This window comes from Passer montanus, unplaced genomic scaffold (assembly GCF_014805655.1).
Source record: "Passer montanus isolate IOZ18808 unplaced genomic scaffold, ASM1480565v1 scaffold10, whole genome shotgun sequence".
Classification (NCBI taxonomy): domain Eukaryota; kingdom Metazoa; phylum Chordata; class Aves; order Passeriformes; family Passeridae; genus Passer; species Passer montanus.
This window is the reverse complement of record NW_024356505.1, coordinates 26504103-26529951: the sequence shown is the minus strand read 5'-3', so window position 1 is coordinate 26529951 and position 25849 is coordinate 26504103. Positions and strand designations below refer to the sequence as shown.

General features: G+C 37.4%; 1 protein-coding gene across 2 annotated transcripts in view; it reads left to right on the top strand.

The window, feature by feature from the left end:
* Window positions 1-25849, top strand: part of PIP4K2A (phosphatidylinositol-5-phosphate 4-kinase type 2 alpha) — a 108900-nt gene that overhangs the window by 59204 nt on the left and 23847 nt on the right. For both annotated transcript variants that reach the window (XM_039710037.1, XM_039710027.1), the window contains exon 4: window positions 15267-15419. In XM_039710037.1, the coding sequence (XP_039565971.1) occupies window positions 15267-15419 (153 nt within the window). The remainder of the gene's footprint in view (window positions 1-15266; window positions 15420-25849) is intronic.

Genomic DNA, 25849 nt, shown 5'->3' with positions numbered 1-25849 from the left:
TAAAATGTGCAGGGGTGTCGACAGAGATTAGGTTATGAATCTCATTATACAGCCACTGTAACCTTGCTAAGACACTTTGCCAGTCAGTGGAGAAGAGGATTGCTGGTTTATTTTGGAGCTGTCATGATCATGTTCCATGATTTTTCATTATCCTGTTTATGAAGAACTGTTTAAAAGGAAATGCATGGAGGCTGAGGCCAGCAGTTTAAATAGATGTATCAAATGGCATTCCTGGTTCAGTTCTGCTGTTAGACCAAGCAGGATCCTATTGCTTGAGAAGTTACTTGATCCCTTTATATGAAGATTTCATTTTTCTTGACAAAGAAGGAAGACATGTGATGGCTCTTAAAATTGTGATGTCAGTTCATGCTTGCTGTCTTTAGAACGTGGGCTTTTGACATTACTGGACAGTGGAAGGTAGAGTTCATGACTGTTAGACTTGAGATGGTGTAGTGAGTTAAAACTGGCAAACTTGGCACAAAGAAAAATGCTGCATTCCACACCACTGTGAAATGTTTCCATCTGCACTGCTGTTCTGCAGCAGAAATTCCTGTTGTAACTATGTTATACTGCTGTTTGGATTTACTAATGATAACAAAGATAAAACAACATTAAGTAACTGTCACTGGATAAATTGTCCATATTTTCAGATTAAAACCAAAAGTACTTCTTTGTAGCTATGTGTTTTGGTAATGTAACCAATCAACAACCCAAAATAAGAACATGTAACTATGTCCTGGTTTTTGATACAACAAAATTATGTATTTCAAAAAGAATCTCATAGTTTTTAGTATTTAAAGCATATTTACTGAAAGACAGAAAATAGTTAATTTTAACCTAAGGGAAGACAATGTCTGCCTTCACTATTGCTTTTATCCTCATCCCAAGCAATTTATCACTCTGAATTCTTTTTCTACTGGGCTAATCTGATTAAAAAGAAAATAAATTAAATGTTTAAAATATTAATGTATTTTGAACTCAGTTTGAAAATTAAATTATTTTTACAGAACTAAGCATAAAGAAAATTTGTCTCCTCCTTCATTCCTGTAAGATAGGAATTATCCCTATTAAACATAGAAGTTGGTTTCATTTTAGTTTTACAGTCTCTGTGATTTAAAAAGGGAATCTAATATATATACTTTTTTTCAGATAACCTTTATCTTCAAGGAAGTTATTCCAATTATTATTGGTTAAAATTATTATCTCATACTCAGAATCAAACCTGCAATTGAAAAATTATTTGCAGTGTAAAAGTAAGGGAAAGCTTATGAAAGGAATATCAAGTTACTTTCTCTGATAGTTCTTCTTATATAGTGATTTTCAGGGAGTCCTAGTCAACTGTGAACAATGTCGTTCCCATTATTGAGCCAGAAAGGATTGGTTTAGATAAATAAACCAATTACCTTGTTCATTAGTCAGCCACATCAGTCACAGTCTCAAAGAACATTCATTTTAAATGCTTTTGTTTTCAGAATGTTCTGCTGATATCCTTGATGAGTTGTACCAGAGGGCAAATAGTCTTTCCTTATGAGTAAGCACTAAAAAAACAAAACCTACCTCATGAAAAAAACTGGTAGCATATGCTCTAAGTAGTGGGCTATACTAATTTTAATTCTTTACATTGTGTTTCTCATTTTGTAGTAATTTTGTGGAGTGTTTAACACATAGGCTTAGTTCACATGTGGAATAATTAATATATGGAACTTGTCTTACAGAGATGTCCTTATGTCTCTGAGGAGAGATTTAAATCTCATTAAGTACATGGCTCTTTGCTACAAGTAGTCTGGACTTAGGAGTCAGAGGAATTCCTTAAATTGTGTATGGTTCATGCCTTACAGGAAGCCATTTCTAGTAATGGCAATTACAGTTCCTGAAATGACCCCCCTCCTTGACATGACACAAACCAACTCCCTTCTTTGAGATGTTTTTGGTAATCTGTCCTGCATCTGTCTATATTTCATAGCTAGTTGGGCATCTCCAAGAGACATTTAGTGCTGAACTGGGATTGAAGTTTCATGGAGATACACGTGGAGTTGCTAATACAGTGTAGCTTGTTTGTGCTTCATGCTTTATAATGGACAGCAGTGTAGAAAATATAGTATGAAGTTTTTGAATGAAACTCAAGGTGTCACTGATTGCCCATACAAACTTGTTATGATAAATGAGGTTCTTAATGTAGGTTCTTTGAACCTAGATTTTAATCTAGAAACTTTGTTCTTATATTAAAAAAATTCTAAATCAGTTACTGCATTAAATTAAAAACTGATCTTGCTGTTTTTTCTTAAAAGAAGGAATACAGCTGATGATCAGTATGAATCAAAATTGCATTTGAATGATGGAAAAACTTTAAAACCATTTTAACCACTTACAAAGACTATAAATTATCAAAGGGAAGGAGACTATTGTTTTGTTTTGTACCGTTGGATGTTACGAGTACATTTGGATCTCTGATTGAAGATTACTTTTTCAAGTGTCAAAATAATTCCAAAAGCCAGGGCATTAAGTAATGACAGATTTTGCCTTGATAGGGTAAATTATGTATTTTTGTTAGTGTTTTCTTGTTTAATTGAAAAAGAATCCTTTTAATATTCAGGGGAGAATACTTGAGAGCATTAACTGTTTTTAGTAGAAAAGAAAAAAATTTATTAGAAAACAGGTAAAGTCCCTCACTAAGCACTAAATTAATTTTAATTTCTGCATTCCCTCTCAGCTTTAGACACTGTAAGGGTTATTCTACAGAAAGATTTCTACCCCCTCTACCAACCCCCCCCCACTCTGTTCCCCTCATCCAATTAATGGGATAGCTGTTTTCCTTTGGGATTGCTTTTCAAGTCAATTGACATACTTTGTTACCTTTGGGAAATCCAAGAGTAGAGTCCTGTTAGAAGAATTACAGGGTTAGCTTCTGTAAACTGAAAAATTATGAGAGATTAACAGGCAGACAGCTCACCTAACCCCCAAAAATCTGTAGAAAAATAGGATCTACTACTGTTACAAATGCTTCTGCTGCTGTTGCTCTGGGAAGGGAAACTTTTTTTTTACTATGCTCCAACACATCTGTTCTTGCTTAAAGTTATTGCTGAATCCTACATCTGGATTCTGCCAGACAACAGAGGAAGGCTGGGTTCTTGCCCAGTAAAGTACAGTTGCTCATACCAGAGGGCACCAATGTCCCAGGGCACCTAATGAGCCTTCTGCTGGGGATGAGGGAGAGCACAACTGACTTCCCTTCAACTTCTGCTATTGCTGTAGTAAGAGACAGGCTCAGATCTGACTTTTCCTGTCTGCAGGAGCAGTTTGTACAGATTCTTTGTACAGGACAAAAAAATTGTAAAGAACTTTTAGCAGCTGGTTCTGTAAGTTCCTTTTAATTTACCTGTGCTTGATATTTCGCTAAGCACTTTTGCATATAAAAGCTTGAAATCTAAAATAATTAATGAGAGTTCCTGCTTTTAAGCAATTTCCCTAATAACAAACCATATGAACTCGTATCTTTAACTTCTTCTGATAAGGCTGTTACGGAGACTTTTCAATATCTCCCAGAGCTTTCTATGCAGAGGGATTTGTAGTCTAGACTCATAACAAGGCATCAGGAAAATAATGCAAATCTAGGCATGTTTTTTAGATGTCAGCCTGCAATACAATTTTCTTTTGAGGTATCTAAACTTCAGATCATCAAAATTCTTATCTCTAAATATTTTTGTTCATTTTACATGATTTATCCAGTCTTAAGACATCATCTTAAGAACGTACTTTAAAAGTACTTTGCAATCCAAGATGATATCTTTCTTCAGACAAAGTCATTTTACATGATTTATCCAGTCTTAAGACATCATCTTAAGAACTTTAAAAGTACTTTGCAATCCAAGATTATATCTTTCTTCAGACCAACAAATACTAATCAGTGCTCTCAGCTGGTGCTTCTGTACTAAAATTCATGCTTTGATTTCTTGGCCCTTGGTTTGGGAAAGAACAAGCCACCTCCAGCATCAAACTACAGACAGCAAGGTCAGCAGTAACTATGTTAGAAGTTGGAGCTTATTCCTAAGACAACCTCTTCAATTAATTCCATAAAGTGCATTAAAAATCACCAAAGCAAGAACTATCTTGTAAAGAAAATACCAGTACTAGTCATTTTATTTTAGCATGATAAGTCTGTCAGTGCCTGAAAAGTTCCTGGGCTTGTCTGTCAGATGAGGTTCCTATAGCAGAGTATACAGTTTGTGGATCCCAAATGGACATTGACACCAAGACATTCAGAACTGCTGACATCTTGTTTGGTGTGAGTATAGGCAGTGGTGGTAAAGTGTTGAACCAGCTGTAGTAACAAAACCTCTGCTGTTTGTAGTCTTCCCAGCATGTAAAAAATGAAGTTTTCAATCTAAATCTAATGTTCTTAGATTTAGTACCTTAAGTGTCAGCCGAAATAATAATTTAGTGAGGGTGGGAGTTAACCTTAGTACATATGGCAACAGAAATTCTAACTTGTGGTTTCTCTCAGTTTTCCCTAGAAAACATTTAATTTGCCTTGCTTTTGGCTGTTCCTTGCCTAAATTGAGTGTTATTCAAACTGGGCATTCAAACTGGAAAATAGTAATTTAGCATATGCTGGCAACATGAAAAGAGCAAACTGATAGGTACTCCCTAGTTCTTACAGATATTGAAAGGAAGGCATTAAGCCAAGCTTTGCAGGGCTAAAGGGAAAAGGCTCCCAGAAAGAGCCACAACTCTTTCCAAAGCAAGTGCATGCCTTAAGCTGACAGCTCCAAATCCAGACCTATGGTCTCAATAGGATAACTTGATTTAGGAAAGACCCTCATGTTTTATTCATTAACTCTTATTCAACGAAGTCAAGGAACCCATCACCTTTCTCCTGGAAGGAAAGCTCAGTGCAAAAAAGAAGTTCGTGTTTCTCTGTCAAAGTTTTTCACATCTTTCTCCACAGTAATCATTCCCTTTTTAAAAATGTTCTTAGGTGTTTGGAGTGTGCATCCACATCTTAAGATCATAGAAAGGAGCTCCATATTTCTGATGGGTGCAGCACAGGACCAGTGGTGTCCTGTTTTCATCTTTTGGGGATCCCATGGCATTCACCATAGGCCTTAGAGAGCCATGCTTATGGCCTGACAAGAAATTATCATGCAAAATTGTCCATGTATGTCTGGCCAAGGCAGGGGAGGTTACACCCCTGAATGTGCTTGTAGCGTGTTACTGGTAGGTCAGGTTTGCTTTTCTCCATGTCAGACTCCTTATAGACCTTCTGGTGTTAGAGATCAGTGTTGCCTGGTCATGCTTTGGCAACAGGGTTTTCAGATAAGCACCTGCTTAATTGCAAGAACAGCGTCACCATACAAAATAGACCCAAAAGTCATCCCTACCTGTCCCTGTGTGACCACCCAGGTATCTCTGGGTTTGGTGCTTCTGGGGTTTTTAAAAAAAACAGTGCTTTGCCTTTCTTGTCTCTACAAGTCACTGACAAAACATGGTCCTGAAAATCATCTCAGGAGTGGGCTACTTGTTGAAAATTACAGCAAATAACCTTGGAGCATCTCTGTCAGTTGTATGACACTGTCTCTATTATGTCCATCTTAATCAGTAATCCTGGTCTAATTTCCATATTTGTGATTCCTGAAGTCTTGTAAAAAAAGAAAAAAAAGGCTGGGGGAAGCTCCAGGTTTGTCTTGTTGGGAAGCTGTGCCTGGGCCAGAGAGCAGCACCGTGACTTCTGCTGCAGGAGAGCAGCCAGACCGTGTGTACATCATCCTCCAACAGCCATGAGCCACTGGCAGGCCTTTCCACTGACCTATGATTTCAGTCATCGCAGAGCATCATCTGTGCACTTGTTTTTGCCTATTTGTTCATGCAAAGCTTGCCCAGAGGCACTCTTAAATAGTCTGGGATGTGATCTGATTTGTCTTTAGGGTACGTTGAGCTTGTAAAGCTCATTTTCGTTTTCCACAGCTTTTGGATGAGATCACAGCACCAGAAACCGTTGTTTGCCTTTGTCCAGACGTCATGAAATGGGGAAGATTTAAATCAATGAGAAGCTGTTAAGCCAGTCAGTTTGAAAGATTACTGTTCTTCTAAAGCTCTCCATGCTTTACCACCAGCATTTTCCTATTGCCCTTTTTCTCTTTCTTAGGAAAAGGTCTGACTCAATGGCAATTTTTATTAGGATCCCTTTTTAAATTAGTTACACGGAGTATTTGTATTACATCCAACACATAGTTCATGTGTTCAAAGTTTCTAAAATACAATCTTGTCTGCTAAAGTAGCAGTTAGAAAACAATGACATTTACATTAGGCGTGCGAGAGATTAGAATGAGCTAATTAAATTGACCTTTAAATCTCTCCACCCTCTTGGAGTCTGGGGCTAATCCTTGGCCTCCCACTGTGGAGATAAAAATTCATGCTGTGAACATTTTAAGCAAAGTGGGCAGAGAAGAAGAGCCTCACCAGCAGTTTGTCTTTGAAGAGGGGAGCAATGCTTTGCCAGTTATAAATATAGTTTGTAGTTAAGATGTCAGATGGGGGACAGGTTCTTCCTGTACTTCAGTGGCTTTGCTCCGTGTGTTTTCTTCACAAAAATAGTTTCAATTAGATAAAATAGCTCCAAACAAGCTTAACTTGTTACTCTTAGAAATAATCAAAGCCTCTCTGGAAGTTAGCTTAGGGGTTTTTTTTTGTTATCTACTATTGGTATAACTAACATAAGTCATATCATTATTGTTATTTAATTACAGTAGCTTGCTATTTTTATTGACCAATGTGTAAGGTAAAAATTGATTTCCAAAGGATAAAGCATTAGATAGTGTTTTAGCTGGCTTCTAAGGACTCTTGAGGATGCTTCTTACAAACTATTTGCTGTGATATTTTGTCTTGGATTTTTAAAATGCTAATTACTGCAGAGCTTTATAATAATAAACAAAAAAATATATAAATAATGGATAATTAAATAACAGTCAATATTTAATTGTCAACAAGCAATTGACATTTCACGTAGTGAAATCTTGCAGAGGACTCAAAATCCATTCAAATGTTAAAGCAGAATAAAGTCAAAGATTTTGTACAAAACCCACTTTGATCACCTGGCATTCTGAGCCTGTCCAAATGAGATCCTGTTCATATGGTGAGATGAATAGTTACATGATTAAAAAAGGAGTGCAGAACTACAGAGATGAGGGCTTCGTTTAGGGAGGTGGTAGCTCTGAGAAGGAACAAGAGGTCAAAGAGGACATGAATTTAGCACTAGGGGGACCTTCACACTAGGAGTAACTGCCCCCGAGGGTGGATAAATTAGAAGGCATAGAACTCTTCCAGATCTTCTTTTTAACTTTTTTGACATCTGTTTGTTTTATACCTGACACTAATATTGTATATAGTTTTGATGCTAGTAGTCTTTGAAAAAGGAAGTTGAAATTTGGATGTAGAAAAAAATACCAGAAGAGTGTCAAAGGAATTTAAGGACATAGAGAATGCCATTTGGTTGGGAGTGACAGAGTCTGACCTGCTGCACTTGAAAAAACTGGAGTTAAGAAGTAAGTAGTACGTGAGTATCTTTGCAGGAAAAAGAATACTAGGTATTTCAGGAATTAAATAAATATGAATTACCAGAGAAGGAAATAATTAAAATTCAGAATTAAACTCCCCTTTCCAGCAACACAAATGGCTAAATACTAGAAAAATTGCTGTGGTGGATCTTGGTCTTTTGAGGATAAAAAAAAATGAGGACTGCCTTTCTAGAACTTAGCAAATCCAAAAGCAGAGATTGGAGTTCAGTTTAGGAAGTGCTGGGTGAAATTAAATAGCTTCTGATCAAAGCAGTTCTGTTGGATTCTAGTTTATGAAATTTTGTTGAAATCTCCAGAAGAAGCTCCTGTGAATGTCAAATAATCCTGGATCAGGTCCTAAAAGCACCTATGGAAAAAACCTTTTTCCTTACCTGATAGATATTTGTTGTAGGAAATAAAACTGTGCAGATTGCTGAGAGCTTGGGAAAGAGGAGAGTGGGCCTATAGTGAAATTAAACAACCTTTCAGGTAATTTGGTAGAGAATATGCTGTTCGTGGGTGAGATGATGACATGTAATTTAGGTGTGCTGATTAACTTTTTTTTTCTCAAGAACTCTCTGGGAAGTTAAGTACTAGTAAATGGTTTAGCTCTCAGTAATTTATATTTGAAACTTTTTTTATTACTTTTTATTATTTTATCAGAAATTAATTCTGTGGATCAAATTCTTTGTGATTTTTAGCTTCTCAGCACTGTAGATGAAATGACTGTTTCTAGTTGCCTGCTAGTCAGTGCTGTATGGGTGATTTTTTTTTTTTTTAATATTCATTTATGTGAGGGCGCTTAAACTTCCAGGCAGTGACTTGTCAGAGGGAAACTACTTGGGAAAGAGGGGAATGTATGGAGAAATTTATCTAGTAGAGGTATCTGTGAGCTTGGCATTTTAAATGTGTCTTCAGTTGTATAAGTAATTACACAAGTAATTTAGTGTAGCCTTTAAGTGACCTCATGAAAGTATTCACACTTTAAAAGTACAAACCCTTCTCTTTCTCCTGAGACCAAAAAACCAGCAGGCACAAGATTAAAACTTCAGAAATGAGAAGTGAATGGGGAATTGGCACACTCGGAGCAGGAGACTTGCAGTGAGTTGCTAAGTGAAGCTGTTAAGTGGAGCAGGGTATGCTTGGCTGACAGATGTTTTAATTGTGCCAGAGATCCAAGGCACACCATGGAAGAGTTGGAGAAGGCTGGGAAAATCTGAAGGGTACAGGGCAGTCTGACCCTTAATTCTTTGAATTTTGAGCTCACTAATGCTATTGTATAAGCAGCTGATTTTTATTAACTTAATGGGGCTAATACCTCCAACTTTGTACAGCTAGAGACATGCTCTGCTGGCTCCTGGCACGGTAGGGAGGAGCTGTGTCCTAGCAGTAAGTGATGGTACAAGGGTTGTTACAGCATCAAACCTGTGTCTCTTGCTGGGTAAGAGTTGGGCATTTTTTGTCTCCATCTGAAGGATATCCTCCCTCTTCTGGCTTTGTAGCTCATAGATCTGTCTGTGCTAAGTGAGGACTGGCTCATTTCCCATCTGTTCATATTCCACTTAGACTTCCCCTAATTAAGAAGCAGAGCCAGAGGGAATTCAATCTGGCATTTGCCATGATCTGTCTCTCCTTTCCCCCTCCCTTAACCCCGTTTATATTTTCCTTTTGGAAAAGGGAGATGCTTATGTTTCATTATTTATTTCCTCCCTAGTCCACCTAGAGATACCTCACTTAAGAAGGAGATTTTTCCGCCAGGGACCCCAGTGGGTCTCTTTTAACTGGATTTCCTGCTGGATTCAAGCAGAGGAAAAGGCCTACAACTGCTCTTTTCAGACAGGTTCAAGCAGCTTTGCTTCCAAGGAATTTGTGCACAGATGCTACAGTGCAACTTATCTTTCTTACTTTTCATACAAGTCATCACTTAAATTTATCTGTGTGTTCTGGTAAAAGCTGTCTGGATCCCAGAAGCTACCATTTATATCTCAAAACTGCATTCAACAATAAGAGAAGAGTCTATCCAATGTGACCAAAAGCTGTCTGAATAGCAGGACAATTCAAATAAATGTGTATTTTCAGTTTGTCTAATGAGCACAACTGCATAACTTTCTTATTATTGTCTGCTTTAAGATAAAGTACTTAAACTTGCACAAGACAACCCCAGAGTAAGTTAACATGTTTAACTTATCTGGATATATTTAAAGTCTAACTTAAAAGTGAAATTTGATACCACATATGGTGTTTCTGGTATTTCTTACTAGTTATAGATTTTCTAATGTCTGTGCTCCAAATGGCTTAAGTGCAGGACCTTCTTGGCCATTTAGTGTCTTAACTTGCAAAAGAAACATTTTCTAATGAAGAATCTCTTCAATTCCACAACATCAACTATTAACTTAGTTAATATTAGTGTTTGTATTATGTTAACATTTGTAGTGTTAATGTTAGTATTTGGCTCAATGAGAGGCGTGAACAGTCTGAGTCCAACAGGTAAGATAGCTTCACCTACATCAAAAGGGAAAAATCATAGTGGATTTAAAAAAACATATAGTTTCCTCTTTGAAGACACTAAAATCTCCTCGTTTGATCCTTTCAGTGAAGCTCTTTCTTGTTCTTACTTGTTAATGATGATTTGCCAGTGAAGCAAATTCTTGTTATCTCTCTACTTAAAGATGGGTTGTTATCGTCACCAGTAGATGTGTTTTACTGATGTTTTACTACTATACACAGTAGATGTGTTTTACTGAAGACTGATTTCTACCTATAAACAAGTATAATAGTATGGTTGAGAAATGGGGTATTTTGCAAGGTACCTTGAAGGTTTACTTTGAGAAGGAATTTGAACTTTTTTCTATTCACAGAAGGGAGAATTAACCATTGCTAACAAAATAATCTACTGGCAAAACTCAACTATGTATTTATCAGCACAAGAAAGTGGCAATTACTAGTAATCTGCACAATGTGATATAATTAGATTTATTTTTTCTGCTTTTTAAACCACACTTATTTAACAAACTTGGGCAAGTATCAAAAGAAGACACAGAAAATAGTAATATTAAATGTCTCCTATGTTCCATGTGCTTTTAAAGTTCAAAGTAACTACATTCTGTATCTGAAAAGTGCATTGCATTGAGAGAGCTATAACAAGAGTGGGGAGTTAATAAAAATAAAGTCTCAAAGACTTTAATTTAATTAAAGGTTTAAGTAGAGGTTGTTTTTTATTTAAACATGTTAAATGTTTAAACATTTGCTCTTAATTTAGTAGTGGAGTCCAAGTATTGTAGAGAGGGCACTTGGGTTATCTCTGCATGTATGGAAAGATGCTGCTTAGCATAAAGTTGGTTGGTTTATTCTGACAAATTAATATGCATGTAGTAAAATGATAGCTATGTGCATTCTTAATTAATCTTGATATAGATAACTACTAATAAAATAACCACCTACTAAAAAATAAATGCATCACTATTTGTAACCCATTAAAATATTAATAAAAATTAAAGTGCAGCTAAATAATTATCCAGAGATGTATTTTTTTGTTAGCAACATTTTTGGTATGATAGTTGTATTTGCAAATTGATTTTCATTATAGTTAGTAATCAGGCAGCATAAATTTTCATTAGAGGAAGAAAAAGCTACTGCTGGAAAAACAGGGATCTGTTTAGGTGAAGGCAACTTCTGGCCGTTTCCTCTTGTCCTTTTGCTTGTTACCTGGGGGAAGGGACTGAATCCCACCTGGCTGCACCCTCCTTTCAGGCAGCTGTAGAGCATGATAAGGTCACCCCTGAGCCTCCTCTTCTCCAGGAGGAAAGCTCCCTCAGCTTCTCCTCATCAGACTTCCCCAGCTCCACTGCCCTTCTCTGGACTCTCTCCAGCACCTCGATGCCCTTCCTGAATTGAGGGTCCCTGAACCCAGAGAACTGAACCCAGAACTCAAGGTGTGGCCTCAGCAGTGCTGAGTGCAGGGTTCTGGTCACTGCCCTGGTCCTGCTGGCCACTCCATTGCTGCTCCAGGCCAGGATGCCATTGGCCTCTTGGCCCCCTGGGCACTCTCTGGCTCATGTTCAGCTGCTGTTGAGCAGCACCCCCAGCACCTTTTCCTGCAGGCATCTCCCAGCCCCTCTGCCCAGCCTGGAGCTGCAGGGGTTGTTGTGACCCAAGGGCAGGAGCAGGCGCAGGCACTTGGCCTTGTTGGAGCTCAGAGCTCTGGCCTCTGCCATCAGTGCAGCCTGGCCAGATCCCCCTGCAGAGCCTTCCTGCCCTCCAGCAGCTCAACACTCCCACCCAGCTCGGTGTCTGCAGCCCTGGGTGCCCTCATGTGGATCTTGATAAAGACATTAAACAGACCTGGTGCCAGCCCTGAGCCCTGGGGAGCACTGCTGGATGGAATTCCATTCACCAGCAGCCTCTGGGCCCGGCCATGGCTACAGTTTCCTACCCATCCAAGAGAGCACCCGGGCAGGCCATGAGCAGCCAGTTCCTGCAGGAGATGCTGTGGGAAATGGTGGCAAAGGCTTTCCTGAAGTCTGGGTAGGCACATCCACAGCCTTTCACCCATCCAAGTGGGTCATCTTATCATAGAAAAAGAGCTCAGGTCAGTCAAGCAGGACCTGTCTTTCACAAACCTGTGCTGGCTGGGCCTGATCCCCTGGTTGTCCTGTACGTGCTGTGTGATGGCACGCAAGAGGATCTGCTCCATGACCTTCCCTGGCACCAAGATCAGACTGACAGACCCTGGATCTTCCTTCTGCATCTTCTTCTAGATAGGCATTACATTTTCTAATGTTCAGTCAACTAGCATCTCTTCTATACCCAGTACAACCCAGGCCTGTATTTCACTCAAATATGAAAATCTTTCCATGAAGGATATTAAAATACACCTTATGAGTACTTTGAGTTCATGTACTTTACATTTTCCTTCTTTTCCTGCTTCTGATGTTCAGGGGCCAACTAGCCAATACCCTCTTTTGTGGCTTTTTATAGCTAAACAACTTAAGTCTCCTGCCAGGTTAATTGCTTTCAACTTTTATATTATATGGATTACAGGCTGAAGACTAGAGTTCTGTGGGAAAAACACATTCAGAATACTGTGGTTCCTGCTTTATTGCAATAGTTAACCTCAGAATAATGTACCCTTTTCTGCTGGGAATAATAACAAGTAATTACTCAGTAGCCTTTATTATTACTAACTGAATTATAGCTGAATAACTTAGTAGTAGTTTAATTCATTACATACACTAATGGTTACCCATGCATTCATGTTTTTTAAAATGAAAAATAATTATTACATTACATCGTATTTTCAATTTGTGATGAAGGCAACTGAATTTGTACTTCTTTTTTGATTTTAACTTCTATTATCAGCTCTTCATCTTGAACTATTAAATATAGGCCTGGAAACAAAACCAATTTCTGACTGTAGAGCACAAAGGGTTTCTACCACTACCTCCACAATTCAATTTGAAAATTAGTGGAGTACTGGTATCAAGTGTAGCATTAAGAGAAATTAATCAGTTTATAATATTTGTTTCCTTTAATAGACTTCAGTACATTAAAACTTTTCAGTGATGGAGTGGTGGGAAATCAATTTCAACAGAAAAAAAATCTGAAAGCAGGCAAAGAAAACTGCTGTAATACTTGAATTCTCTACTATCTTCAGTACTGTGTGAGGTGATGGTGTATCAGGACTTATATTTGTTAAAACTGACTCTCCAAAAGCCAGTGTTGAGAAGGAACTGCAGTGTCTGCAGTGGTGTCCCTAAAGCTCTCTTCTGAGAGAGCTAGTCTAGAAAAAATGTTGATTTATAAACCTTAAAGAAGCACCCCCATCCTTTCATTCATTACTGAGTAGAGAGGATAATAGAGAAATATGTCACTTTTTATCACAGACATCAGTAATTTTTCTGGTTCGTTGTACAAGCCTAGAAATATGTAGAAAGAAGTGCAAAAGATTTATTTCTCCTACATGTCATAATTAAGGTTTTCATTCTAATAAGCCCTCGTAGAGCTGTGCACTTTTTGGTGATTTACTGTCATTCCTGCTACTCCTGAGTATTTCTGTTGAACTAAGTAACCTTGTGGGAAAATGGTTTTATTTCATGTTAAATTGATTTCAGAAAGCACCCCACAGTTGGGATAAATTAAACAATGCTTGAAGCCCTGTTGAAATCAATGGATCTCCAAAATACAGAGACATAATTGTCAAGTGTCTTCTTAAACTCGGGGCTATAGTTACCCTAATTTCTTGGTTGAGGTTATTACTTCATAGTAATTACTGACCAGGGGTTTAATCTGCATGTCCTGCTCATTCTGAAAATCTCCAAATAAAACGTAGGTCCTGCAAAAACAAGTTTGTGTGGGTTTGGTACCTGAATGTGGTAGATGAAGCGTATTGGTAATTACTCTCACAGAGCATCATCGTTCTTCTAGTGCAAATCCATTTTGTGACTTAGTTCACAGTGCCTTACCACACCACACAAACATTCATTCTGTAGCTCTTGGAGCTGAACTTCTGCTGTTTAGGAATATTCAATGCTTGCATTTATATATAAAAATTTAATATTCATTATCTTTGAAAGTAAAATGGCTTTTCACCTAGCAGGGAGAACATTATGCTCTGTGAATGTGGAAAGAAGGGAGGTATATTTCCATTTAACAAGAGCTGTTTGTGCAGCATGGTACAATGAGGAAGGATAGCAGGAGCTGGGGTTTTCTGCTACAAGTAGGGATATACCAGATGGTTACTGCAAGTTTGTTTCATAAACATATAAACATAGAAGTGTTCCAGTAGTCTATCATAAACTTGTTGAACCTTTCCAGATTATGTTCATATTTATGGAAATGCACAGGGGGTCCAAAACATCATTGTTTTCTCATGGCTGTGTTGCTGCTCTTACTGCTTTTTTTGTGCAAGTGTATAACAATTGGCATAAATTCTTATTGGTAAAGAAGGATGTTTCCAGGCAAAAAAGTTGTTATACTTAGTCTATTTTTTTCTTGGTTTTTATAATTGTAAAGAAATCTAACCTAAATACTATTTATTCTCTGAAAAAAGCAGAAGGCTTCTCATGCTTCTGTTGAAGCACCAATAATTTTAAACTTCACTCTAAAAATAGTCCTTAATCCCTCTTCTAAATGCCATATAGTCGTTAACTAATTTTCTCCTCTTGAGACAGTATGGAGGTAGGCTTATTCTACCAAAGGAGGTATTGTACAATATTATTTGCTTAACTCTATGGAATAGCTCTGGTACTAGAACTCAGAAATGTAACTGTGGTCTTGGTTATGTACCAGATCACACTGTCTCAAGAGCAAATACTGCTAATGTTAAAGTGAAACTATAACTATGAATGGATCATCTCTTTATAATTATTGTGGTGTAATGCAGTGTTCCTTCTAGATTTTTAATTACTGTATGTTTTCTTCCCCAAAGCTGATAATATGTGTGTATCTATGTCCAATAAATTCTCATTAAATGTTGAGGATGAGTTTTGAACCACTGATGAGCAATACCTTCCTTCTCAAATGTGCTATTCTTCTTTATTTTTGAAGTGTTTTCTCAAGATAACGTAGTCTGTGAATACATGCTTTTCAGAATTCAGCTTGGTGCAGATGTATTGAAAAGTACTTTAAAATAAGTGTAAATTGTTTATATGTGCTCCAAATAAAAGTTACATACTTTTGTCTGACTTGATGCTCTTTTTGTTTTAAATCAATTGACAGAATTCATTGACAAGAAGTGCACCCCTTGCCAATGATTCCCAAGCACGCAGCGGTGCCCGCTTTCATACGTCGTACGACAAAAGATATATCATCAAAACTATAACAAGTGAAGATGTAGCAGAAATGCACAACATACTCAAGAAGTACCATCAGGTAATAAATTAACTCTACCAAGGTGTGAGATGTCTTCTTAAATATTAGAATGCCAATCTTTTTTAGAGGCTTAAAGTTTCAAATTAGTAATTATGGAAAAGTCACTTCAGATTTTTTTCCCCTTTTGCATCAGCAATTTACGGTGTGTCTGTAATTCACAAGGATGGACTTTTCTAAATATCTGCACTAGCATTTCATAAAAAAGAAATGTCTACATGATAGAGGTGACTTGGAGGCTATAAGGTCCTTTGCCTTACTAGAAAGGGGGTCTTTCTTTTGGCTGGTGGACTCCCAACTTGAAGGTATTTTATTCTGGGCTAGCTTGCAGATGTCTGTGTACATGTGTATGAGTGCTGCAGGTGACCTTCTCTTGCTGATTTGGTTAGTGAATATTCTGTGTTTCACAACAGATTTCAAAGATTAACATTGTATTATATAAAAAATTTAAAAATGGATCTGATTAATGTAAAAATGCTACTATTAAAAAAAAACTTGTTTTGATAATGTGAATTTTCATACACAACTGTAAAATTAAAAGTGAACAGAAGAGATCCCTCAAATCAGCCTTGGTAGCTGCCGTACTGTGCTGGTGCGTAGTTTGTGTGGCTGGCACAGAGGGGAGCAGCACCTGGGAATTACAAAAGGCTTTAATAAAATCAGTGCTAGTTTTCTTAGCCCTACATCTGTTTGAATAAGTTCTAAAGCTACAGAAGTCAGAAAAGCCTCTAAAAAATCACCTAAAATATGCTATGCAATAGGAAGGGGGTTTTGTCCCTCTTTTCATCTTCCTTCTCCTTTCTGTGGGTTGGAACTCCAGGTAAAGAATGAAGGACATTTGGGGTTGGGCTTTTTTATTGTTGTTTAGGTGGTTGGTTTGTTGCTGTGCAATGTTCTTGTTTGTAGTAGATTTTTTTTTTAATACATTACTTTTGTAAAACCAGTCTTAACTTCTGAGTTGGGAAGCCAAAGCTTTCTTTCAGGGTACTTGGAACTGAAGATATTGCAGGCCATTTTTGTAAACCTCAAAGGGAGATCTCTGAAGGCCTTCCAAGTCCAGAGTAACTTGGGAAGCCTTCAGGATGTTAGATATGAACTCTTTTCTCTCCTCCTGTGGTGTTCCTCTGTTTAAATAACACCATTGTAGGACCATTGCGTGCTTGTTTTAATGTGAATAAATATTACTATCAGAAAGTTTAAGACATTCACCTAATGACAGTTTTGCCACAAAAAAAAATTAATTTAAATCTAATTGTATTTTGGGGTTTATTTTTATGTGAGTGTTCCAACTTCCTTTAGGACAAAAACTAAAATAGTATTTGATCTGTGAAACTGTACAGCAGAATTAACATTTTAGTCTGTTTCATATTGGGCATTAGAAACTAGTATTAATGATACAGATTTTGAGACTTAATCCAGTTGAAAAGTCATTTTGCTTTTCATAACAGAAATCTTTCAAGAGTATCAGTGAAGACTGTGCTAACATTAATGAATTTAATAATTTGGAATCTTTTTCATTAATGCTTTCTGACATCAGGGTTCATATTAGGCTAGGTTACAGGGAATAATGATCTGAAATTTGTCTCTACCAGGCACCTAATTTCACTTTATACTGGAAAATCTTTCATGTAAAATAGCTCTCACTGATGCCTCCAAGAGATTCATAAAGATACAAGTTTTATTTCTTTTTGTCTCAGAACTTGAAAGCACTGTACAAAGCTAAATACAGAAGCACTCAAGTACAAAGTGAGTACAAAGACAGTTTAATAATTGGATTTTTTTATTTAAATAAATTCATTTCAGTATCTTCAGCAATGTACTGAACAAGATCTAAATTAAATCCACTGGCCCTAATGACAGCTGACACCATGTCCTCTGTGCTGCTGTTGGAAGTTGAATGCTTGGGATTGCTAGATACAGCAGCTTGTCCTCCCATTTGTCTAGACATTTTTCAGGCATGCAAAGCTTATCTTCACTTCCTTTTCAAAGTCTAGCAAACCCATTGTCCTGGTGGAAAGGTATTATGATTCCCTTGACCAAGTTGTCCCACACAGATTGGCCTTAGCCAAATTGTCCCACACAGTTTGGCCTTCTGCTAGCTAACAGTGCAATGCCAGATGCATCTGCTGGCACTTGAGATCATTGGTGGTCTACTGTGGTTTTGATTGGGGCCAGCTTATTGTCACCCAAACAATTCTGGGCAAGAATAAAGGTGTTAATTGACTTAATATTCTTACTTAGGAGTTTGAATGTAAGCATCCTTTTTTTTAAGAGAGGAGCTTAATAACTTAGATGTGAGTTATTCCATTCCAGCTGGAACTGATGCCTGAGGACACTCCAAGACCTGTCTGTTTCACTGGTGTGGATGTAACTTTATGGTCCTGTAGGATGGCACAATTGCAGTAGCATAAGACTTTTCAGATGCTGTCCTGGTACTCTTGTAGAAATCTTTGTCAATAAAACAAGTTCTCATGAGTTCAGTTTTATTTTGACATACTCTCTTCTGCCAATAGAGGAATTGTCAAGTTCTCTCTATTGATTTTCATACCTTACTGTCCAGTATCTTTCTTGATTGTTAATAATGGTGCAGTAGAGTGTCAAATATGGGATTTTTAGGGAGGAGTCTGCTTGTTAGCTTTTCTCCAATGTCAGTTCTCTGATTTCCAGCAGCACTCCCCACATACGTGAAAATTCCTGGCTGAGCTGTGTTTCACAGCCTGAGTGTGATTGGGAATGGTTTGGAACTTGTAGTGGCACACCCCTGCAGCATGCCCTGTGCCAGTCTGCCCTGAGAGCAGAGCTGTATTCGAAAGGTTCAGCCTTCTGAGAAAGGCAGTGTGTACACCCAGTTAGGTAGTGGAAAGGACAGCCTTTTTCAGGTGCATGAAGTCTAGGGAAGTGGTTGGTGTGAATTTTAGGCTTTTTCTCCCTTGTTTTCCCAAAGGAGTTGAAGTTAGATCATCTGTCCATTAAGAACTGTGTTTTGTAAACCATTATCTTGCACCCTCTTTCAAGTGCCTAAGAAGGCAGTAATTACTATCCATTTCTTCTGACGTAAGTATGAGTGAAATGCATGCAATTTATGACAGACAGTCTCTTTCAGTTTTTGTTTTTTCCCCTCTGCAAATTCATTCCAGGTTCCTTTCCCTGTTTGAAACTCTGAATGAGTTTCATTTAAACCATAATATTTACTCACCTGTTTCCTTATTAAGGCTAATAGCATAAGGCTGATAGAATCATTCTAGAAAGCACCTCTGTCTTTGCTTAGGGACCACACAAGCCTTATCAAATATTTTCAAGCATAAGACTGCTTGAACTGCTTAAGAATAAATACCAGAGGAGACATCTATCTTGAAACAAAGAATGCTGGAGATGGAGCCATCACAAGGCAGAAGTGTGAGACTCCATGTGTCCTTCATTCACCAAAACAGTTTTGATCTTGGCATTTGCAAAAAAGCTGTTGTTTTCCTTGCAACTTTTTGGTTGCTCCCAGAGCTACAAATAAGGCATCTGGGAGTTTGCGTGGTTGGCAGAGAAATATAGCACAGCAGCTTTTCCCATGAACCTCCAAAATCTGATTCCAAGTATCGGTTATCTTTTTGGGAAGTCATCAAAGGGTTAGACAGACATGCAGACATGTACACTGACATTGGCAAGTAGAAGAAATGAAGATTATTTTGTTATGGACATCATGGAAATGTATAGTTCACAAGCCCATGCAGTTCTGTTAGTCCTTTCTCTCTCCATCTGTCTGGAGGTGCAATAACCTCTCTGTTCTCTGGAGCTCAGAGGAACTGAGGGTGTAATTACACAGTTCAGTATGTGTCGGAGTTTACAAAAGGAGCGGGAATAGTTCATAGCCTGTAGACTCTTGTAAGTTTAAAAATCCCAAATCTAGATTGGTGGTTTTAAATCATCAAAGATGATCTGATCAAAGATAAATTCCAAGCTCAGGGCTACATGCTAGAAATGTATAAATAGCTGAAAGTGAACTGGGCTTGAAGGAATGTTAGAAGTTATAGAAACAGCATATATGTGTTTATATAGTGATTACAATTTAAAATTGTTGAATTGTAAATAATCTCGACAATTGTAAATTATATTTGCTGTTCAAAAATCGTGGGTTTCCAAAATCATTTACCCTATGATGCCTTTTCTTAAGTGGCAGTCAGGCTCAGAACCTCAGACAGATGGTGAACACTTCAGTCTAAACACTGTCACTTTCTGTCAACTCATCAGATGAGTCTGACACTTTTAATATTGAGTAGAAACACTAGAGATAATTATTTTCATTTCCAAAGTTAAAAGGAAAAAAAAAACCCAAAACACTGAGCAAAACAAAACATTAAGCAAACAGGAGGAATTATACTTTTCACTACGTTTAAAGCAGCAAAGCTCCTGTGTTTTATGACAAGACTGTTAAAGGCCATCATGCATGGATCAGCCTTCTATCTATGTTTGAAAGACAAAATGGCCTAGAGGTAGGTTTTGAAGTGTTAGGGTAAATACAAATATATGGTGTGCTAGATTCTTATGCTGTGACTAACTATTCTAGCCAGTTTCCAACTACTGTAATAGTTTTTGGTACATAGTTTGAAATACTTCTTTTAGTCATATTTATTGATAATTTGCAATCAGTTTGGACTGCTTGTATTATTGGCATATTGTCAGTTATGACTAGAACTCTTCTCACCACTCTTCAGTGTTACTCAGCTGAATGTCAGTCACTTACTTGTCAAATGCAGTAGAACCATTCATATGTTCAAATGGGTCAGACTTTCAAGTATTAGGAAAACTACTGTTGTATGGGCTCATAGATGTAGTTGGACCATTTAAAATTGTGCAAGTTAATCAAACATGTTTATATTAAATAGAATTTGAGAGCAAAATCAAATATTCATTGTAAATACCTCCAAATCTAGTGTAATCGTGTTTTGAACCTTGGCTCCTGACCCCAAGAACACAGATCAGAAAAATTGATTTAAAACTACTGCTACCTTTAGCATTGTTAAGGAAGAGTTCAGCAGTCATCTGTGATAAGTATGTTGTCAGAATTTCACCCTTTGTTTAAGGAATGGGTAATACCCTATTTCCTCCTAAAGGAAAACTTTCTATTTCATCATATATTCAAGTTATGTTTATATTTTTTTATTGTCCTATGCAAAAAGCATATGAATTTATATAAAATATGTATTCTATATATTACTGTATTTGTAGATATTTTCTAAAGTAAAAATGTTATTTTCAAGGGCAGAAATCAGTAATAGTTGAGTAAAATTCTGAAGGTAGATTTTATAGTATCTGAAATGTCAGATTCAAGACATCTTGCCCTTTCCAGTGACATTAACTTGCTTTAAATCTTAAATTGGTGTAAAAGAGGAGTCCTTTGCTCTTTGAGAACAGATGATGGGCAAATTAACAATTTTTAAAAATAAAATAAAGCAATTTTAGTGTCTCTTTTAAACAATTTCTTTCTTTTTCATTAAAATTAATTCAGAAGGGATGACTTCTCATTGCTGACACCCCAGTAACTTCAGCAAAGAAAAGAGAAGCCATCTCCAAGCAGGTGAACAGGAGAGAATTGTTAGCATACAAACCTTCCAGCATAAAGCTCCTAAAAGGGACCTGAGTGCAGGTCCTTTTTAGGTTTTCTGTAGGCAGCTGTCCCTGCTGAAGGCACAGCTCTCTTCCCTGCACAGGTAATTGTATGCAGAACTGACACCTATTGCACTGCCTGTTTGTCTCCCTGGCAACCAGCAGAAATAGTGGATGGTGGTAAAGGAGAGGGACTGCCCATTTACCAGACACAGCAAACAGTGGAGTCATGGGGAAGTGAATGGGAAGAAAGGAAAGAATACAATGAGCAAAAAAGACGAAATGACAGACATAAACAGGCAGAAATAAAAGGCAAAACAAAAGCAGGAAAATACTACCTTAGCTGCTGGAGGGGAAAGTATAAGAAAGAAACCTGAAAGCAAATTAAAGGGAAGAAAATATAGGCAATAAAGTGAAAATGGGAGAAATTGAAGCAGTAACAGGGTTCAGGGCTACACAGGAATCAAGGAACAGTAGCAGATTGTTGTGTGGAACATAGGAGAAAAATTAAATTCATAAATAGATAAATATTGAAATAGAGAAACATTATAGTAGGCTAAAAACAATTTTGTCAAAGAATTGATGACAACATAGGCTAGAGAATAGCCCAGAAAAGGAAGTGGGGACTGGGTGCTTAGGAATTTGCACTGGTGTAGATGGGCTTGTCAAGCTGGTAGGTTGCTGAATCAGAGCTACATTAAAGTTTGTATCATCCTCCCTCCACATCAGTAGTTGCACAGGTTAGCAGTGGCTTCCTCCCAGCCCCCATCTCTGCTTTTGCTGCATGAGTTTTGTTCATATGTATCACAAAAAAAGGAAAAAGGTAAAGCAAGCCTTTAATGTAATGTTATTTAAACACAAACGTGAATGAAGAATGTAGTGATGACCCTGACTCTGTATGTCCTCAGATAGAAAGAGGTGAAGATTTCTGGGAGGTTTGCAAAGAATGCACTGAAAAAAGCCTTTCAGCAGTTCTGTGTGAGAGTCCAGAGGCAGCACAGAACACAGCTTCTGCCCTGTGCTAAGATAACTGGCTTACAAAGCAGCTTTGATCTGAAAAAACAGGAGAGGCAGAAAAAGGAGGCATGAGAATGTATGTGTTCTCATCCAAACAGTCTGTGTTTCACCTGCATCCAACTGGCCCACTCTTCCTATAGAAGAGGTGACCCTAAAAATGGGAGACTCACTAGGGTGCTTGTCAGATGGAATTGCAGAGGGCTGATATGCAAAGGGGCCACACAGACTAGAATTGTACCAAAAAAAACACATTGAAAGTCTTTCCTGAAAGACATTTCGTTGGTGACTAACTACACAAAATGACAGAATGGTCTTGGCTGCACTGGCTCTGTTGAGGCTTGGGTTTCACCAGGCAGTGTTTTCTATTGTTTTTTTTTGTATATATAAGTTATTGATGTTGTGCACAACACTTTTCAGAAGAGATCAATCCACACAGTGAGTCAGTTGTAGCAATATCAGGTATGATGTTCCTGGTAACACATCTGCAGCCTAGATCATCGCGTGTGGTGATAACATTGAGATTACACTGCACTTAAAAGTAAAAATAACTGGCCATGTCTGAAATAATGTAAAGTGTAAGGCTGTGAATCACAAGGCTTGTATATAAAAACCTGTATATTTATTGATCACTTATTTTAATGAAATTAGTTTCTTACATGGCTTATTTGAAGAAAACAGCTTTATATGCCTTGAAAATCTGTAACTCTCTGGTGTGTGATGTAATTTGGCTAATTAATCCTTGCAATGTATCACATAAGTACCCAATGCATAATATTCTGTGAAATTATTAGGGTACAAGCAAATGGCAATAAATGGAATATTTATAACTCTGAACAAGTTCTCAGTCTTTTTGGGGGGGAGTGATTCCACATATCAGTGCTTGTGCACAAAATACAAATGCTTGTACACAAAATTAGTGAAGGATATCTGTGACTGCAGACAAGAGGATATAAAAGAACAAGTTGAGCACAAAAATTACTATCAATATCTAGGCCTGCACAATGCCTAAAATAGTTTTAAATAATTATGTGACTTGCTATTCAGTTTCTTTAGTGCAAGTATCCTGGTGAATGTATAGACTTACCACATAATTCTGGTTGAATTATCAAATGCTTGTCTTAGTCATGATACCGAAATGTGTGAAAATAATATATAAAGGGGTAACAGAGAATGAGCATGTTGTGTATTTCTGAATTAATATTTATCAAATAGGGCTGTGAGAAATAGGAATGCTGACTTTGCACATAGAACAAAGATAGATATAATTGAGGATTTAATCTGCACCGATGTCAAATCATTCCACAGATGATCTCCAAGTGGAGATGGAGAAATGGTAGAAACAGAAATTTTATTCTGTGTTTTTCCAAAAAGAGCCAAAAGTAGTATAACTTCTTTGCCAATAAATGGTATGCATTATGTTATCTTTTTATGTATCTGATAGCTTACTAGCATTGCCATAGGGAAGCAAGAACCTAATTAAATCGGTAAAGTTTTATTCTTACTAAGCAATCTTGAAGCTGTATTTATACAAAAATTAATGAGAAAATAGGCTCATAAAGAATTTCTTACTAATTTTCAACTTGAAGCATGGGGTTCAAGAGAGTTCAGAAATTTCCTTATTTGAAATGTGCTGCACAGCTGATAAAACATGTCAATACGTGGATGTTACTTTACTGTGTCAATAATAATATTGTCCTCGTGCTGTGCGCAAACATGAAAATCGTTTGAATTAACAAAAAAAAATTATGGGGTGTTTATTACAACACTCATTTTTTAAAAATATTTTGTTGCTGCATATAAAGGCTTGTAAATGTATTAGCTGAGTATTACAGTTTTATTTAGCAAGTCTGCTTAGTAGAATTGTTTTAATGTTCTTTTTAGAAAAAGGAGTGAAGGTCTTTTTCTTTCACTGAAATTTAGCAGTCCTGTTAAGCATGTACTGGCTTATTTTCTAGGCTCACTTTTTTTCCAGCTGTGAGTGGGAAACTTCAGGAAATCATTCCTAAAAAGCACCTTGAGGTGACTAAATTGCTACTTCCTTTATATCAAGATGGACAAATTGAAAATCTGCCAACCACAGTCACCAGTGCAAGTCCTGCTGGACTCCCACCCAAACAGATGACACGTTTTGCCTCCTCTGTGATGCAGATATGGGGGATTGATAGTTGCAAAGGTAGGAAGTTCTAGACCAACCTTGTAGATGATGAAAGCAAGTGGCATTCCTCCTTCTTTCCTTTGTCTCCCCATCAGGTTAAGAAATACTGTCATAGGAAACACTGAAATAATTTCAGAGGCTTTTCTTTTAATTGTAATGGCATGAGTGTCCACAGCAGCAAATAGGAAACAACTGTGCAGTACCTGGTCTGCTTTGAGAGGGTCTCTTAGAAGTCTGGGAGAGTACAGCCATGTCCCTTACTATCAAGAGGAGCAATATTAGCAGAGCTTCTCATGTCTTGTGTTCCATGCTGGTTAACACTGCCTTTTCAGAAGTCTTTGCACACTAAGATAATGAAACAGTGCTGGCAAATGGCAAACCCTAACCTACAAACAGGACTGAAGCAACTCTCACTAGTGGCCTTTGTGTCCTCATTACATAGTACAGAGCAGTTTGGGAGGGGGTTGTATACTGCTAACCAAGTAATTTATTTTATGGTGTTGCAGTGGGTATGGTGCTCATGCTCTGGTAATGGCATTGCTATTTTACAGATGGGTACACCTGGGACCAGAAAGCTTAAAATTGGAGTGTTCGCAGTAGCTAGGGTTGAAGAGACAGTTTAAGTGTCAGTACTGTGGCAGTCACAGCTGAAAGGAAGGGCGGAGGGTTACTAGTGTGGTTCTCAAGATGTCTAGCTGACATTCCTTCACGTGGCACAAACTCTCTGTATGATTTCAGGTAGAAGTTCTGCATCTCAGATGCCCATGTGGAAAATTTGAACAATAGTATTTATTTTAATTCAAATTCTGTATTTAAAAGCTGTAAGATTAGGAATGGCTGGGTCTGTTAAAGAGTTGAGTAGCTAGAAATTCTGTGACACTAAATTCTTGTTAGAAGCTAATTTATTTTCATCTTGTAGAACATAATCATCTTAAAGTAGAAGTCATTTAATAAACCTTTCTATAGGAACAACCCTTCTTACTTTCTATAAAGCTTTAAAAATATTTAGTATTTACCTTTAAAGATATGCCAAGTACTTAACATTTATTAAAAAATAATCAATGTATTTTTGCTAGTACGGATTACTACTCTTATGATTGGATCTTTAACAGAAACGATGATCAAAATAGGCTGTGTATCCTGTAATGTGTTATAACAGTTTTGTGATGTTAACAGCCCTATGACTCTGAAAATCCTCCAAACTGAGAACTTCAACTTAAAACTTCAGTATTTTTTAAATACAGAAATCCTCTCAGGTGCAAACTGATCAATCTTTGTGCACTGCTCACGACTGACCTTGCTTTTGTGGCCTTTTACTGCCAAACTTCTATTTGTGTTTTGAGGCATACAATCATACTCCTTTCCTAAGATTCTGATTTGTATTCACTAAGTCTCTGCAGCACCTTAACATAACTTGCCTATTCATAGACAGCTGGAACTTAAAAGTGCTTTTCTGTGAAGTGGCACAACTACATTGTGACTTTGTTCTGTGCTTCAGGGCTTGAACCTCCAGTACAGCTCCAGGGCAGGTAGAAAGCAGAGTTGCAGCCCAAAATGTGCCAGCAAGATTTAACAGGGCTCAGGAGTCAGTCAAAATTGGGTTCAACTGACAGTCAATAATTTCTGTGTTGGTTGTTCATTTCCTTTGTTTCCTGGTGAACAGGAT